General features: G+C 39.9%; 1 protein-coding gene across 14 annotated transcripts in view; it reads left to right on the forward strand.

The window, feature by feature from the left end:
* Positions 1-18,811, forward strand: part of NAV3 (neuron navigator 3) — a 554,479-nt gene that overhangs the window by 416,143 nt on the left and 119,525 nt on the right. For 11 of the 14 annotated variants that reach the window (XM_087765091.1, XM_087765093.1, XM_087765082.1 and 8 more), the window contains 2 exons: positions 1,883-2,921; positions 12,797-12,912. In XM_087765091.1, the coding sequence (XP_087621217.1) occupies positions 1,883-2,921; positions 12,797-12,912 (1,155 nt within the window). The remainder of the gene's footprint in view (positions 1-1,882; positions 2,922-12,796; positions 12,913-18,811) is intronic. The other 3 variants (XM_087765083.1, XM_087765096.1, XM_087765087.1) reach the window with 1 other exon arrangement.

Here is an 18,811-nt window from a genome sequence, read left to right on the forward strand (position 1 = left end):
TGGTCGCAAGGGACGGATCAGCTCTGCAGCTGCCCACCAAAGCTGCTTCATGTCCGTGGTGCTACCTGGAGCCTGGGGAATAAGCTGTAATCTCACCTGTCCTGAAAAATGCTCTGAGGCAACCCTTCCCAGTTAATGTTTTCTTGCCTAGTAATTGGACACAGCAGAGCTGCTTGAAACCTTCTGTGAAGGTGGACTGAGCTCATTTAGCACTGTAGGGTTTGCATATCAGCCTGAGGAGCACACGAAAAACTGGGCAGATGTTGAAGGTGGAGGTGATTGGCCTGCTGGGGGTCTAGTTTTTAATAGTATTAAGCAAGTAAAAGCTGTTACATTTCTGTCATGCTACTTTTGTTCAGATTTTTTAAATTATTTTTAAACTAGAACTTGTTAATGCTATTTAGAGAAGCAAATTTTGCTATGTTTGTATTCTCTTTGTTAAAGAAAAAAGCAGCTCCCCTTTCAGCATGCTCAAAATCCACCCTTTCCTATGTGTATTTGTGGCCTTCAGAATTCCAGGCGGATAGCCCATAGTAGGGCCTTAGGCCTGAGACTGCAAAAATGAAAATGACGCATAACTTCAGACTCTGTGCTGAAGGGACAAATGTCTTCCGTGTCCTCATCTACTACCTTATTCAGAAAGGGGAGCCCCAAGGCATGACTTTGGCTTCATGTATGTATACAACACGTCAAGCACTCTTTTTGCCATTACATGAACTATATTTGCATTGCACGTTTCATAGGCTTTCTTGTAGTACTGACTTTGATATACTATAGGCAGGCTTACACCTAATTCACTGACAGCCCTGAGACTGAATGGCAAGACGAGATAGGTACACTAAGAGAAAATATGTCATCTGCTAAAATAGCTATGTACCACGTATTTAATTGCCATTACCATTTCATTTCTCTGGTGCTCCAGAGTAATAGTGTTTAGATACTCAGATATGTCTTGGAAATCTGAGCTTCATACAGAAGAGCTTAACCCTTTTGTGCATTGGTCTGTTTGGCCTGATAAGGCTAGATGACTTTTTTGAGAATCGTGGTTGTCAATTAGCATAGTTTGAATATTGCAGAGAGAGTCTTGTTCTCATTCATTCTGAAGATTTGCTGAAGTTTCTGAATGGTGGAAATGTAGTGCAGGTACCAGAGCCACATAAACAAGCCTTCTGTACCTACCTGAGCTTCAGGCCCAAAACAACTACCGTTGCTGAACCCATGTAGACGACGTATCACTGTAACTTTCAAGTACTGACACTGGTGAAATTGTTCATATATTTTTTCCCACCTATGAGAGTGCACTGGGATAAGTTCCTGAAGTCAGCTACTAAAGGTTGTTAACTGTACTTAAAAACAAAAGAAGTACAGTGACCTGCCATTTTTTGCTTTTATGAATATTGATCATATCCATTTAATTTCAGTATTATTCAGTCCTCCTCCTCCTGCCCAAAACCTCAGCTTTCCAGCACATATTTTGCTTTCACTAAACATCAAAACCATCTTTCTCTGGTTTTGTTTTTCTTCTAATATAGTAGCATTCTTTTATCTTCCATGTCTCAGTGTTTTATTATTAACAAGTGATTGGAAGAATTTCTTTATGACTTATTAAAGATGAAATTTTTAAATTGGAAGGTTTAATTTGCATAATGAAATGGTTACAAGGAGGGTGTTTCTTGAACTCATAGAAGTATTGCACAACACCGTGACGGTGGGGGGAAAAAAGGCATTTTTGATTAGCATCCTTCATGTTCCATTTGCATGTAAATCATGTTTATTATAAATCATATGTAACTGTGTTTTAAATGCCAGAGGAGTATGGTATCACCTTCAAGCAGGGGATGGGAGAATAACTGTACCATTATGGTTCTTTCTGTTTTTTAAGCAGATTCACCAAAAGGCCCTCACCCATCTACAGGCATGAATGGAAATGTGCAGCATCCCACCAGCACCGGGCAGCAGCAGGTCTCTGCCATACCCTCTCCAAGTGCCAGCAAGCCTTGGCGCAGCAAATCCATGAATGTCAAACACAGCGCGACCTCTACCATGCTGTCTGTGAAGCAGCCTAGTCCTGCAACCTCCCCTACTCCATCTTCAGACAGGCTCAAGCCACCCCCTTCTGAAGGCGTGAAGCCCCCTTCATCTGGACAAAAATCTATGCTGGAAAAATTCAAGCTGGTTAATGCTAGGACTGCTCTGAGACCTCCTTTGTCGCTGAGCTCAGGACCCAGTGACAGTGGAAGAGAGGACGATACCTTTTCAGAGAGTGGTGAAATAGATGTCTTAAGCAGTGGGATGAACAGCGGCGGCTCCACAAGTAGCAGTCCTAAAGTATCACCGAAGTTAACCCCTCCAAAAGCTGGAAGCAAAAATCTCAGCAATAAAAAGTCTTTGCTACAGCCAAAGGACAAAGATGAAAAGAACAGGGACAAAAACAAAGTTTGCACTGAGAAAACAGTCAAGGAAGAGAAGGACCAGGTCACTGAAACATCTACAAAGAAGAGCTCAAAAATTGCAAGCTTAATCCCAAAGGGAAGCAAAACGACAGCAGCCAAGAAGGAAAGTTTAATACCGTCTTCTAGTGGGATCCCGAAACCTGGATCGAAGGTGCCAACAGCAAAGCAGAGCACTTCATCCGCATGCATGGGAAGTAAGGAGGCTGAAAAACTGAGGACTACAAAAGGAAACCAGTCCCAATCAACACCAAAATCTCAACTTAGCGAGAAGGCTTCTCCTTCCTCTGGTCTTGCTTCTTCTGAAGGGAAAGAACCAAGCGCAGCTCTTACCCCGGGGTCCTCTGCGGCTCTGTCGGCCTCGATGGCTGCAAGTAGCAGCCAAGGCACGGGAAATGGTGTCGTCCAGCTTCCTCAGCAACAGCAATACAGCCACCCCAACACTGCCACAGTAGCTCCTTTCATTTATAGGTAAGGTCACAGAGGGAAACTGAGTTTGTGCTACTATTTAGGAAAAAGACCTGAAAAGGATAGAGCAATGGTGGATCACACCGTTATGTTTCTTACCTCCCAGTTTCTGTCACAGCATCATGCACATGTTTTCCTGATATTATTTTTTTAATTAATGTTACTGTATGAATAATTTCTTCCAAGAACTCTGAGTCTCTACCTCGTACAAAAACAATCCACTGCAAATATTTGCTATTTAAAATTCAGGATATTTTGATTAGAAATACAAATCACATGATACATTCCCTGTGCTGCTTTTGAAAGGTCACGGCCGAGTCAGATTTCTAGTGAATATTCTTGTTTGCAATTTAAGAACCTCACCATTTATTTGCTGATATTCAATAATATTTGCTTAAAATACACTGCTGACGTTTTCAGAGTGTGTAACAGTACTAGTAGGATATTAGAGGAAAAACCATGCACAGCATTTTGGGCAGAGAGAAAAGGTTGCTGTCTGCAGGTCCTTTTCCTGTTTAGTTTTATACACAAACTAAGTATAGATTAGCTCCATGGAGGCAGTTAATTTTTACAGGTGATACAAACTCTTCTGATGGTCAAGGCTCTGGAATAGAGGAATGAACAGTTACATGTATCAACCTTTGTCTGAATTTATTTCGCTATGTGATAGAGCAACTGAAGAGAAGCTGGGAGATTTCATTGTTGTACAGCTCAGAAGACAGAGTAAGTGTAGAAAGACTGGCACGCTGGTTTGAGTAATGATTTCAGATGTCAGCTGTTGGAGGACTTTAGCTTCAGTTGTGGGTAAATTTAACATCTGATAAAATGACAAATACATTATTAAGCAAAATATACTGGCAGTTTTTGTTAGTGAGTAGTGCTGTAGATAATTTTGGCTAAAGATTAAAGAGGTGCTGAAGTAGGCTCTGAGGGAGTATATATATCATTACACACAACTAAACATAGCTTCAAAACCAATCTGGATGAGTGATAAACTGTTTAAGTTAATTCCGAACAAAAGCAGTTCAGAAAATCATATGGGAGGGGAAAAAGGCATAATGTAGGTTATATTTATTCTAATATGCAGTGAGTAGCCTCGAGTTTCAACTAAATGTATCACTGAATGTGCTTAATATGCATGTTTCTTTATAACTATGTGGAATAACCTCATTGATACAGACGATTTGCAGCGTGGTACATAGGATGGCCTACATATGTGTTAGGGTGCATATATAAAGAGAGAGAAAAGCTATGCTTTGCCTTCAGATGGGTGTGCTATTTAATGGCAATTTTACCACATATTGATGACATTTCATTGCATGACGGAGATATCGTTCTTTTAAGCTTCATCATGAAGCAAAATGTATTTTGAATTTTAAAGGGCGATAGAAGCAAGCATCTTCCAGTAAAATTTGGGATTAATAATCATCTGTTTGCTTCAAACAAACAGCAAAGGAGACTGTATTTGAAGTTAAATCTCGCATGAAAATAAAATTCTCAGAGCCAAGGTCTGATCTCAGAATGCCATAAACCCAGAGTAATAGACTGACTTTGATGAAGTTACCTCAGTGTGTATCTCTGTAACTGAGGGCAGAATCTGACCCAAAAATACACAGTAACTACATTTCTTACAATTCTCAAGGGCTTTGTAATAGTACACAATGATTTCATAGAAGACTATAAATATAACCAAGGATAAAATATCCACATTTCCAAAGTCAGCATATTTATTTTTGTGGACATATGGCAAGTAGAAGTATGCAGGAAGCTGGTGTACTGTATTTACACTTTCTTGCTCTTAAACATAACTGTTTTCTGAGCAGTCACCACAATTTATACACAGAATTTTCAGGTGCGCTTGTTAGCTGCTAGGACAGCTGTATAGATCAATGAGTTAATAAACAGTAGTTACTATTCAGACTAAGTTTTTCACAGCCTGAAGGAATATCTAGGCTCTGTGCGTTTGTACTGCAGCCCCTGTAAAATGTTGCAATATAATTTAATAACAATACAGTGCATTTTATCCAGAATCCTGCAGAATACTGCAATATACTGCAATATGAGTTTAGGCTGTTAACACAAGGATAAGTAAGCTAGTGCTTTTTCTGGTTTGTTGCTGATACCTGCAGATATCATGTACTTTGTAATGTTTGATTATTACTCAAGAGGACATTACTGTAGATTTGTGAGTGAAAGAAAGTATTCCAAAGTGTTGCGTTGAGGCCGGCATGTATTTTGCTTAAAAAGATAATGCAATGTGGTAACAGTTATCAACACCCATGTTTTCAAGGAGTTGTGTATTTTTATTAATGGACAGTAGACAGAAAATACTGTTTCACTAGATCGTTCTGAAATGATATCTTGTACTATTCAGCTTTGCACCCTTGGTGCTTTGTCCTATCTGATATCACGTTGTATTTTTATGCCTCTTAAACACCATGGCATGGAAATATGGGATTATTACTTCTTTTCAAAGATTAGCAGCAACAGTCAGAGTTGCATTTGAGATAATCTAAATGGGTATAACATAAATTCTTCCATCCTCCTCAGCAAGTCATTATTTATTTTCAAATGTGGTTGTGAACGTGTTATTTACAGCCCCTTATGTGTCCCCTCTGAAGTTGACTGCAGGGTCCAACTGATATAAGAAAGGCTGAAGTAGATGTAATTTATTTGCCAGAAAGCTTGATAAGAGAGGTACAGCAAGAAAAACAACTAAAAGGAAGGTGTAAGAGACTATATAAATGTTTAAAGTATACCAGCCCCTACTTTAAATTACACATTCTTCTACATAGTCAGAATTAGAGGAAGATGGAAATTGTGCCATCTGCCAGAGTCTCTTAGACTCGTATTAAAATTGGCCATAGAATTTAGTTATCTTCCTAGTGGTGCTTAAATTTCAGATGGAGAGGAGTAACACAGAAGTTTAATGCTTACTAGGTTACTGTGAAAATAGGAAAAAGGCATTAATGAAAAAAAAAAAAAAGAAGTCTGAATCTTTCTCCTAAAATCTTAGCAGCAGAATAACAGCTTAATTGCTCAGTATTTGGAGTTCTTAGCTTTCCTACGTGTTACTCAAAAATGTAATATAACCTGTAATTACAAGCATTTTCTTGCACAGAGAACAGCCTGTTATATGCAATCATTGCTTTATTTTTTGTGAGCCAAATTGTGTAAGTTTGCATTATTTCCATAAAATGGGAAACATAACCAATAGACCCAGGAGTAACACAAATGTCACCTTACTCCATGGAGCAAATCCTTAGCTTATGTAAATCATCATAACCCTACATGAAGTATGTGATATATTGGCAATTAACATTTGCTGTGGATTTGCTGAAACACTAAAGGAATATTTCAATAGGAGAATGTTGAGTTGTAACTGGATGCATGTACTGCAGTTTAGTTTTATTTTATTGACTCCTCCAGTAACCACTGTAGGAGCTTAGTGGGTCTTTTTTCCATGGCTGGAATAGAGAATCTGAAGTGCCCAAATCCCAGGGGCTGTGGTGCTCAGGAATTGCTTATTGCCTGAAATGCTGAAAGTATAGAAACTGCTGCAGAGAACTAGCTGACCACTCATCATCCTGAGCTGCACTTCCATGTTGTGTATCGCTTAAATTTCAGTTCTTCAGCTAAATTTGTAGTTTAATGATAGCAACATCTGGAAGAAGTTTCAGCACTGTCTGAATTGAGACCCTGCAGAGATACTCTTTCAGTGTCAATGCTGGACTACAAAAACCAGTTTGGCACTCCTTTTGTCCCTGAAGAATAAGAAACTGGTAACTTCAGCTACCTAATAGATTGGTATAGAGAAGATGGAGCCAGACTCTTCTCTGAAATGCAGGGTGATAGGATGAGAGGTAACAGATGCAAGTTACAGCAGGCAAGATGCTGATTAAAAGCTAGAAAAAGATATTGTTACCTTGAGGGTGGTGAAACACTGGAGCAGGCTGCCCAGAGAGGTTGTGGAAGCTCTGTCCTCTGACCTATTCAAGACTCAACCAAATGAGGCCCTGAGCAACTTAATGTAACCAGACCTGCTTTAACCAGGTCATTGGACCAGATGGCATCTACAACATCTTTCTGATTAAATTCCTTTATGATTCTGTGAGGACTAAAGTTTTCACTAGATAGAGGCAGAGAAAGGAAATCAGTATAATAACTAAACATGTTACGAGGTACTAAAATCTTCTTCCTATCTCCTTTCCTATATGGTGATTCAAACAATTCTATTACTAGAGCATAGCTTCAAGGGTGCATGGGAAGTGCAGAGCTGTGACAGATGGGAAGGAGGATATAATCTGGTTGCACCTCTGGAGGCACATTGAAATTCAATTCCAGCTGCCTGTTCAGGATGTTTTTATACTGGCTTAGGGAAAAAATTAAACTACTCTTCAAGGATCCTGCAAACACGGCATCTGCAGGGTTTGTTGAAGCCATATTTATGTCCAGTTTTAATGACTAGAAGCTACTTCTGGTCACTGACTGTGGAGTTAAAATTAAGTTTTCAGTAAAAGACATTCTATCAATTAATTGTGTTTGTTCATAATAGATTGTGTTGCTAAAAAAACTGCAACTCTTTCTTCAAAAATGTGATGATTCAAAGTTACACTGCAGTGCTTTATTGATTTCCATTATTTACATTACTGTTGTGAAAATAAACCAACAGTCACCACCAAAATTTTGCAGTGGTAGGTAGTGCTAAACATTGCCACCCACCAGTTCTACTTGTAACAAAAACAGAGTGGTTAGAAAAATCCTCCCATTTTCTCGTGCTTGATTTTCAAGTAATTGTGCAAGAAAAGTTTGCAGTGTAGAGGTGTTGGCTTAAGAGATGGGAAGGAGGATTATAAGCGAAGAAATCATTATAAACATGTACTTGATTAATGCTAAGTTAAAACAGTAGCCTGATAATTCAGTTGCTTGGTGTTTATGATCTGAAGTTATTCTTTTAAATTGACCAAAAAGGATAATTTGTCCAGTGTTCTGTCACTGGTAGCCTTATTAACCCTTTCATAAACCAACTAGGCTTTATTTTAAACTAGTTAATCCCCACTACTCCAATGGGAAGGTTCCTCCAGAAACTCACTCATCTCATTGTTAGAAATTGTTTACAACCCACATGATGAGATTGCCTCCATTTATTACTTTGTTAATATTGTCCTTTAACTTCAAAAGTTGCTTTTCCTCTTTTTGCTCGCTCTTTTTAAAAATGTGAGGGAATAAACCCATCCCCTTCCTTCTCTTTTGCAAGGCTAAACCAGATTGTCTCTTTCCTTTCAGAAGGATTTCTTCTTCCCCATGAGCATCCTAGTAGCCCTTCCCTGCAGCTGTTCCCAATTTAACTCACATGTCTTGAACATGGGTGATCAAACTGCTGCTATTCCAGATGTGGCCCTGCCAGTCTGTTACACTGACAGTGATACATATTCAAGACAGCTGCACCTCAGAGAGCTGCTGGGAAAAAAAAGCCAGCATTTTCATCTGATATCTTTTGGAATGTTGAGTAAAAACCAAACAAATCTTTGATGTTATCTGTGTTTATCAAAGGTTGGCTATTTCGTTAGAGACAGGAAATGACTGACTGCGTTAAAGACAGTTTACTAAGTAGTGTTCCAAATTCTGTTCTTAATTACTCCTGTACAGGCTCATTTTAATCAAACTGAATGAGCTTTTGCAGGTGTGATTGAGAGCAGGATTTGTCCCATTAAGCGAGTTTGATGCTTTTACAAATAGGTAGCGTATAACTCAGTGGGTTGGGGATAAATATATTCTCTGATTGCCATGATTAAAATAGAAAACAGATTGTTCTGTTTTCATGACGGTTGCCTAAATTAACCTGTGCTGCAGATGCACAGCACTGGAAGAAATGTCAATGGGGTTGCTTTGACTAAACTGAAATTATTTTCACTTTCCTTGATGTCAAGAGAGATGCAAGGATTTAGATTTTTTTTTTTTAAGGCAATGGGCTGTGAATAGGTAGAGGATAGAGGGCCGTTCATTAAGGCCAATGTGTAAGGTTAATGAGAAGATCTTTTAATTTGCTGTTTGCTTGCCTGGAGCTTAATCTGTGCTGCAGTCCTGCAGAGATCACTTGAGTCATTTATAAGGTTAATATGGCCCAGAGAAAGAAGTAAAAACCAGAAGTATAGGGGAAGAGAAATCTCACAACTTCACCTTCCTTTTTTTTTTTTTTTTTAACTAGAACAGCTGAGCTAAGCAAAGCAGCATCCACATGCTTTTTCCAATGTATCACATCCTGTGACAGGCCTAGAGCAAAGCAACTTGAAGTTTTAGGCACCCAGTCTATACCCAGACCTCGTTACTCCCCAAGAGCTGGGGGTCCTACATGGTTTTGCTTAGAAATCTTTCACCACTAGGCCATTCTCAGCCCATCCGGGCCAAGCTCAACTCCAGAAAAAATCAGGGCCTTGGCCATCATGCACCAGAAGGCAGGGCTGCTGTGGAAGTGCTGGCAGCTGGCAACCCAGTGGAGACCTGGTGCGAGAAGAGCTATTGATGAGAGCCCCATCCCCAGGTTCCTCCTTGGGGTACCTCCATAATGGGTGCCCAAGGACTGGTGCCTTTTGGCCTATCACTTCCATAATAAATAACCAGTTTTCTCAAGTAAGCAGAACTTTAACTGCCGCAAAATCCATAGTCCTCTGTGGGATTTCTGTTGTTGCCTCAGATAATTAGAATCACTGATGTTTTCACCAAATTAAACATGAAAATGCTGAATGAAGTCAGTACAGCAGTTTCTTTGTTATTTGTTTTGATAGCAAATCACATTTATTTTACATTATATTTAAACTTTCAAGTTTCAAGTAGATAAAAGGGACATTTCATGCTGCTTAGATCTGTTATTTCAGGCTGCCTATAAATTTAAGAGAACCGCATCATATTTACATTTGGTTTGTGTTTCCATGGGTTTCTTTCTACAAATTAAATCAAACATTTTAAAATTATTAGTGTTATATGATATTTGTTATTCAGTGTTTTTACTTTAAGGCTTAGATTCTAATGCCATCTTATGTTCCAGAAACTCTATTTTGTGCTGCAGTTAATCCCACCGACCAGATTCTAAAATTTGGAATGGAAATCTTTGGAAGTATCTCTTCTCAGTGTTTTTAAACTTCTCTTCCTGGCTATAGCTGCATCACATTTTTGAAGATGGGGAAAAAAGCCAACGAAACACTGAATAACGGAAATGTGTTTTAATTGGTATTTGGTACATCTCTAAAAGGTGTGATGTGACCTGGGCAAGCGAAGTTGTGAACAAGTGAAAACTTGTATTCATTGTTATTTTAAGTAAACAGATTCACTCATCATACTAAAGTTTACTTAGCTGCTGTAAATCACTCATTACTTGTTTGTACTCTTGTTCCGTGTTTACCTATCCCCATTCACTAGATGAAGAATCAGTGCAAATGTTAGGTATTGGTGTCCAGCTGGGGTCCAGACCACTTAATCATTTTCTAATGTTAGATGTCCAAATAAACAGGAATGGATCCTTTCTGTCCTCTCTTAGAAGACAGATTACATATAAGGCTGTTGGTCACTCAGGGAAGGGTTTGCGTCACCCTTCTGGGTTGGTGCAGTGATTGGTGGTTGAACAGTTGCACAATCAGGAATGTGATGGCATAGGATCAGAAGGAGAACAGGTGAAAAGGATCCCTTCTTGTTTTTAACTAGAGGTGGACTGATGTAAGGTCCATATACTTTTTGTAGAGAATGCTGGGAGTACTTGATCTGCACCCACCTAGCTGGGTGCTCTTCCTAGAAGACCAAAAGCAGCCTTCTCTTTTCCAGTCTTCCTCTTAAATAACTCCAGCCTTGCTCTGGCTCCAGCCCCGGCAGCTCTGTGATTTGGGTTCAACCAGAAGAGTGCAGACCACATCGAGTACCTTTACCGTTATTATAAGTGCCGCACCTCGAGTACTGTGTTCAGTTTTGGGCCCCTCACCACAAGAAGGACATTGAGGTACTAAAGCATGTCCAAAGAAGGGCAGTGAAGCTGGTGAAGGGTCTAGAGCACAAGTCTTACAAGGAGCGGCTGAGGGAGCTGGGGTTGTTTAATTTGGAGAAGAGGAGGCTGAGGGGAAACCTTATTGCTCTCTGCAACTACCTGAAAGGGGGTTGTAGTGAGGTGGGGGTCGGTCTCTTCTCCCAAGTAACAAGTGATAGGACAAGAGGAAACGGCCTCAAGCTGCGCCAGGGGAGGTTTAGGTTGGATATTAGGAAAAACTTCTTCACCGAAAGGGTAGTCAGGCATTGGAACAGGCTGCCCAAGGAAGTGGTTGAGTCTCCATCCCTGAAGGTATTTAAAAGACGGGTAGATGTGATGCTTAGGGACATGGTTTAGTGGTGGACTTGGCAGTGATAGGTTAACGGCTGGACTCGACGATCTGAAGGGTCTTTTCCAGCCTTAATGATGCTATAATTCTATGATTTTTTCTGAGATGTGTTTTTGGGCTGATAGTTTGCCTTGAGCTGATCCAAAACTGTGTTTCAGGACTAACCCAGACAGGAGTACTCATGAGCATTCATGGCCTCTTAAAAGTGGCTTTAACTGAAAGTAGACATGTCTCTCATTTGTTTTGATGATTTGAAACAATATGTGAAAACAGGTGGGATGGTGTGTGTTCCCTGGGCAGGGATAGAGTGGGCTTTTTGTTACTTCTGACACTGTCCTCAAGCACCAAATGTAAAATTACATTCAAGGTCAGTAGGATATAGTTAACCTTGCAGCATGTGCTGAGTTTGTGCTTCCAGTAGTGTGTGACAGAGAGAAACAGTAGACGAGAACGAAAAATATTTTTTTATACAGCAGTTGTCTGTTTCTAGCATCCCAAAAGTACAGAAATTGATGAGGAGTGCATCAGATCAGACATAATTTACATTTCTATTTCTGTGTAAGTAGAGTCAAAGTTATACGATTCTAATCAACAGATTACACCACAACAGTACTTGTGCCGTAGTATGTGCCTATATCTGCTCCCTCAGTTACTGTAATGAATTACTGAACAAATCTATTCAGTAAGTAACTCTGAAGAAAATGTTAACTTGGAAAGTTATTTCATAAAATAAGTTGCTGTAAAATTCTGTATATAAATGTGGTACAGGTTGCTATTTAATGGCATCGTCGTTCAACAGTTCCTGTGTAAGCTAGATGCTACAGTTGTTCCTTAAGAAGAGACAATAATTATGTGATCTATTTTGTATTATAATCCATGTGCTTATGTATTTCTTGCTACTTACAATTATGCAATAGCAAATAACTGTATTCAACAAAGGGTACCCATTATAATTTATCAATGATATCCACAGAAATACACCATCACAGAAAATATGGGCTATCTCTTAGCAAGTTAATGGAAAAACTTTTATTATCCCATTTCCCCAGAGTTATATAAGGGACATTATCAAAAGAAGCTGCACATAGATTTAAATATCTGGGCCAGATTTCCATTCCAGCCTTGCATAACTTCTTCCCACATGGCCTTTCCTGCTTAATATTTCAGCAATTACAAGTTTTCATTTCCCTTATATATGTGCAGGGATGTGATTTAACCAATTTAAATGAATTCTGCCTATATCTTGTTGACACCTCTTGCAGAGAAAAAGTGAGGAAACAAAATGGCTCCAAATTTCCCGGCATTGACTCTGAGTTATTCCTGAAGAGAGAGATGGAGAGAGTTCCTAGTTGCTTGCAAATTTGTGTAGCTGAAGTCAAACTAACACAGTAAGAACGTGACATTCATGGTATTTTCACCATATAGTGATACGATTCTAGATGGAGCTGCAAGTAACATTTGTTTTCATTAATACATGAATGACAGATAGTAATAATCAGTCTTCTTGCTTGATTTCAGAACTCTCTCAGAAAATGACAGTACCTCTTTACCACCTGCTGACTCCTGCACCAGTCCTACTAAAATGGATCTGTCGTTCAGTAAGACTGCCAAACAGTGCCTAGAGGAGATATCTGGTGAGTAACAATAAGTCAGGAGAAGCCCGTGAGCTTCTTTATTTACATCTGTTTCTTACCAGGAGCTTTACGATGGGTTGAAATAATACTTCTGACCTCTATCCATGAGTGGTATTAAATATGCAGAAAACTTGGGTCATGCACAGTTAGTGCTTGAAATGCACAGTTCTCTTATCTTAACTGGCTCCTTCTGTTCAAATATCCTCTTCATCATTTTGCAGAACGTGGGCTTTCACAAGCTAGGGTTTCAAGTCATTATTGTTAGAGTCATACAGAGTGCTCCAAGAGGAGTGCTGGAAAATCTACTTCAGAATGTTTGACATTGTGAAGCATTTAATATCATCAAATTAAATTATAATATCAGAATCGAGACATAAATTACACAAGATATATTTTGCTTTAATAAATTAATCTATATTCAGAAAATGGGAAAATTAACAAGTTCTTACTATTGTACCTGACTTTTAAGCTGCTACTAGAGCTAAGCTGCTAAAGGTTGTGTTCTGGAATTCCTTGTAAACCTTGAGTAAAATCCTTATTGGCTTACAAATGTGAGGGGATTTTTTTTAATCATATTGGAATAACTCCTTTGAAGTCAAGAGAGCCATGCTGATTTCCATCAGCCCAGGATCTGGCCATAACTCTGCCTATGGCTGCAAAAAGCAAAGTGTGTCACAACTGACTTTCTCATCAGGACTGAATTGCACTGCAGGGTTGTGTGGGAGTACTTTCAAAGGGACTCTTCACCAGAGCTGTTTTGTTGGGGTTTGGGGGTTTATTTTTTTGTTATTGTTGTTTTGTTTTTTTTCATTAGCATCTTTATTCTTATTATCATTTTTACAAGAATAAAAGGTGGAAACCTGTCCCATTGGATCCACCTGTAGTTTTGCCCTTTTCTCCAAATTTTTAACATTCAAATGAATTTATAATGAGTCATGTGGTTCTTCTTACACAGGATATAACTCACTTTAAAGCACTCGTTTGACACATCAGTCTAAAATTATCTCACCACCAGAAGGGAAATCAGATGCCCAAGCTTTGTGGAACTGCCTTGGCATTTAGCTGACTCATAGTGAAACTGAGGTTTTGTCCTGGTTTGTCTCAGTCCCTTTGGAAGTTTCCTGAGTCTAACATCCCTTATTTGCACAGCCAGCTTTTGTGATAAATATGTCACCCTGAAACATGGTGAAATGTTCCCTAGAGAGAACATGCCTGTTAAAATTAAAGTAAAAAATTATTTTTAATTAATCCAGAAATCAGACTTATTGGTCTTGCATATATAGAGAGTATAATTGAAACACACAAATCAAAAGATATTTCAAGGAATTATCCACAGAGATGCTAAAAGAAATAACATCGATCCAGTACCTGCTGAAACAATCAAATGGGATATCATGTCTCCTGGCCTTTTACTGTTCTGAACAGAAATGGAACAGCATCAAAAAGAAGAAAATGACATAAAGGGCACTAGACATCAGAGATGTTTCTAATCTGATTATTCAGACTCTGGCTTTAGCAATTGACTGACATAACAGGCAGCAAAGCAGAACCCCTGGGAAAATGTGATCAATGGTTTGTTGTGTACAGAGGAAAACAGATGTGTGTCACCCGTAATTGGCTGTTAGCAGCAAAATGAATGGATCAAGTACTACACTTGCTGAATAAATAATTCTCTACGTTGGTGAACTATCACCAAGTCATTGGTGATTCTGTCATTGGTGAACCTGCATGGAAAAAACCTCATGTGATGGCTGTTCAGGGGAGTATTCCATGATGGATTAGCCATGAGAAAGGACAGTTAAATTCTGCTATTTAGGAGCATCTTCATCAATGGATTATACCAGTAATAGCAAGGAAATAAGCAAGAGTTATTTCCTTGATCTGGTCAGTTATACCTAGGGTGTTAAGACATGAATCCAGAGTTTCTTTCCCTTGGATATTATCATTTTCCTGAAATCTTCCACTGCTGCTATGGATGGGCATCATCTTTATATTATCTCAAACTTTGCAACTTGGTAGCCAAACACACTGGCACAATATATTGATAGACAAGAAGGATCAATAAAGAACACACATCTGTGGAAACCACTAAGCAGCTTGTAGGAGAGGGTTCATAAAGTGCTGTCCCTCCTGTATTATATTTCTGCTTCGTTAGTCTTCATTATTTTTGCAATGCCAAATATTTGCAACTAAGGCTAACATGCTCAGGACTAAGATATCTTAGCCCATATCATTGTATAAACTGTTTCTCTACTTTCAGAATATTTACACACTCGTGTTTGTTATTGTCTCTTGGCTGAAGATTACTGCTCCCATAAGTAGCCAAGCAGATCATATCAGAGCTCCTGATCCACTTCAGGGCAAAATCAGCTGATCAATGTTAAGCTAATGCTGTAAGTGTGGCTGGTTCAAGGCTTCCCCATAATATAGATAAAACTTGGATGGGGAAAAAATAATTTGGAAAATATTTAGAAGTGATTGTTCAGGCACCATTCTCCCTGAGTGATTCAGGATACCAAAACCAAGCTTATTTCCTTGCTCTGCTGGTGGACGGTCATGACTGTTATCTGTGCCCAGCAAAGCAGTTCACGTCCCTTTGCCAGTGTCTGAACACCAGTGATGGGGAAGTAGAGAGGGAAAGCGAGAAGCTGTAGGGGTAGTTTCCAATTCTTCTCTGCTGTATCTTCCTCCCTGTTTCTAAGGGAGCCAGTTACCTTTAAAACCTCCCCTGTCCTCCAGCTCAGAGCTGATGAAAGGATGGGGCAAAGTCAGAGCACAAGCCACTTGTTTTCTGCCCACTACTGGGCAAGTGATCACTTGGTTTTACTTGCACAGCCATGCGGAGGATGGTGCTGGAAGGGGAGGGAGATAGTGAGGCTAGTGGAGACATGGACCTAGAGGTGCTGCCCTGATAACCTGAACAACCTCTTTGTTTATAGCTTGTCCCCATAAATCTGCTGCCCGAGGTAATTTCCCACATGGTTTATGCCTAAAGCCAGTTCTGCCTCTTGGTAGAGCTACTGTAAATCTGGGTTTCTTCACTGTTCCTCCATCTCTGCTGGGAATTTGTTCCAGATGTGTTCTGAAGTGCTTCAGACTTTTTTCCTACTTTTTTTTTTCTCTGAATATTCCACAGCTCAGCCAAAGCAGTCCCAGATGTTTCCATGGTGCACGTGCAGATCAGAGGTGCAGCACATGCACAGTAGGTGTAAGGCTTCCTGCACACCTTGGATCCGCCCTGCGTGCACGGTGCCAGTGATACCCGTACACACCCTGAATGAGTCCCATTTGTAGGCATGGGTCACCAGTGCAGTAGTTTCAGTGCATGCTGCATACGGTAGACTCGTTGCACATGTGGCACACAGATGCGTAGACTTCTGTCCAGGAAATCCCAGACAGAAATTTGGGAGTCCTAAATAAGGACCAGTTCTGCAGTCATGTATGAACACTCTTTCTTGCATGTACTTTATGTATCTGTTGCCTCAACAAGACTACTCACCATGTTTCTGCAAAACTGGAGTATAACTTTATAGACAGGATTTTAAAACGTGTATGAAAAGAAAGGCTGATAAAGTAATTTGCTTTGCTGATTGTTTTTCATGGTATGACTATGAACAAGCTGTTCAGACTTTCTTACCCAGTATTCCTACCTGTAGTAGCTGTGACTTTTATTAGTCTCTTCTGCAAGTTTACAGGAGAAGGATGTCAGTAAGTTAAGTATTTAATAGTCCATTGTAAACTGTACATGTCAGTAACTACAAAGTATTATTTTACGAAATCGGTGATAGCATTTGGGTTTAACAAGTGTTTACATGTTCAAAGAGCTTAATGCAAAGTGTTTGATTAAATAATTATTAATGAATTTACAAATATTGACTAATTATAAAAAAATCTGTGGGATGAAGCAAAAATGAAAGAGTAACTTTAAGAGTTATAGACAAATATAAATGGCAGGCTTAGCATAAAAGCATTCAGTTTTCAAGCTTTTGTGTTTACTGTGCTTCTGTTTTGGTCTCTGAAAGAAATAGTTAATTAATAGATGTGGAAATAGTTTACAATATTTTTATTTCAAGTAAGCTTGGCTGAAGATATTCTTAATATCTTATGCATTTGCAAATCTGTTACATAATTCATTTGTAAGGCTCCAAACTATGCACTGAGACTTCAAAGAAAGTCTTATCTGACAGCAAAATTTTTCCCTAGATTATTAGTTCTTAAAATCATTTTAATAATTCCTTTTATGAAAGAGACAGTAAAAATAAGGTAATGTGTTACACTGACTGTGAAGGGTTGGGGAGGTTCCCTGGGCTGTTCTTGATTTAAACATATACCTGCATGGTGGGTGGGGAATACATTGAATTGCAAGGTAGTTGGGGAATAATGCTCTGTCATGACATTTGCACTCCTCTGGTCTCCTATACTGTCTGCTTAGTTTAGAAAGATGTATTTGCTTGTTACTATATTTCATACATTTAAAATGGAGGGATGAGCTTTATAAAAGTATTTTTCAATAAATAAACCTGAGCATTTTCTACATTGTGATTTTATGTTTTGTCAAATGACGCCCTGCAGAGAGGTGTGGAAAAGCAAAATGATAAATTCAATGTTATTTGTGTTCAGCACTTGGTCCAAGATGTACGTATGTGTCTGCTGGATCTAAGGATGATCATGATGATCTGTCTACCAAGTGAGGCAGTGGGATTAATGAGAGAAAGTTTTGTAAAATCTTGTAATTAAGGGCAGTAGTACCGTGTTTGTACACACAAAGGCTGAATGAAGGTTGTGTGATTAGCCCCAGTACCTCCATATCCCAGCATTTGACTGATTGTGTTTTTAACATATGTAGAAAAGGAAATGAGACAGGTGGATGCTGGAGCTGCCAGCTACCCTCACACGGCTCCCACACAGTTCAGGTGTCATTCCTGTACCTGGACGATGGTCCGTGACCTGTGTCCTGCTGGAGCTGGGCTGCAGTGAATAGCTCAAGTGGGAGAAGAAACAGGTCAGCAGAGACACTGAGAGCCACTAGGCTGCCCAGGGCCCAGCTGTACCCTTACCAGAGACCCTTCCAGCCTGGAGTGCCGTGGCACCTATTGCTAACACCATACATGAGGTTCAGCGTGGCCCATTGTGTGAAGACATTGCATCCCCTGCCATAAGTTTTTCCACTTCCAGGTGGAAAGAGAACTAAATATACTTGGCCAGTTCTGACAGTCTTGCCTCTGGTCTATTCATGCTCAGAGCTGAGCAGCCGCACCGTGCATTGCTTCCCTAGCAGAACAATGCTTAGCACGAGGGAGGCCCTGTCCACAGGGCTTACTGAGATACAGCACTGCAGGAATGACTGCTACCTATGACCAGGTGTGCATGCTATGAGCACTGCGTGGAGACAGAGCAGGTCCATACCTGCCTACAGCTGACCATGGAGACAAGCCACTGACTGTAGCTGTTTGGGCACGACAGGGCGAGTGAGAAAGTTACCGTTCATTTATCTGGAGAATCAGAGAGAGATTCAACCTTGCTGTTTATGGTAGGAAAAGATCCTGTTCCCTTGATCCCACTGCACTGCAATGCTGCACAGGGCCAAATCATTGTCCTTCCTATTAATTCGAAACATAGCAACTGAGAATACTGTACCAATTTGAGTATAAGTTGAGGTTTTAAAACCATTGAGTGGGAAAAGAGTGAGATTGCCCTTCATCTTGCAAATTCCCTATTGTAAATACAGCCCTGTGAAGCCTTTCTAATAACCTCAACAGCTTCCTCAGCTGTGCTGAACAAGCTGTTACAGCTGCACGGCGCTGGCAGTGTGTACTGGTGCGGGAGCACGCGGGCAGTGCTGGAGCTCCGCTTCCTCAGCCGGGGCCGTGTCAGCATCCACACCAGCGGGCCGGGTTCT

Source organism: Nipponia nippon, unplaced genomic scaffold, assembly GCF_047370975.1.
Source record: "Nipponia nippon isolate SJK-2023a ecotype South Korea unplaced genomic scaffold, ASM4737097v1 scaffold_3, whole genome shotgun sequence".
Taxonomy (NCBI): Eukaryota; Metazoa; Chordata; class Aves; order Pelecaniformes; family Threskiornithidae; genus Nipponia; species Nipponia nippon.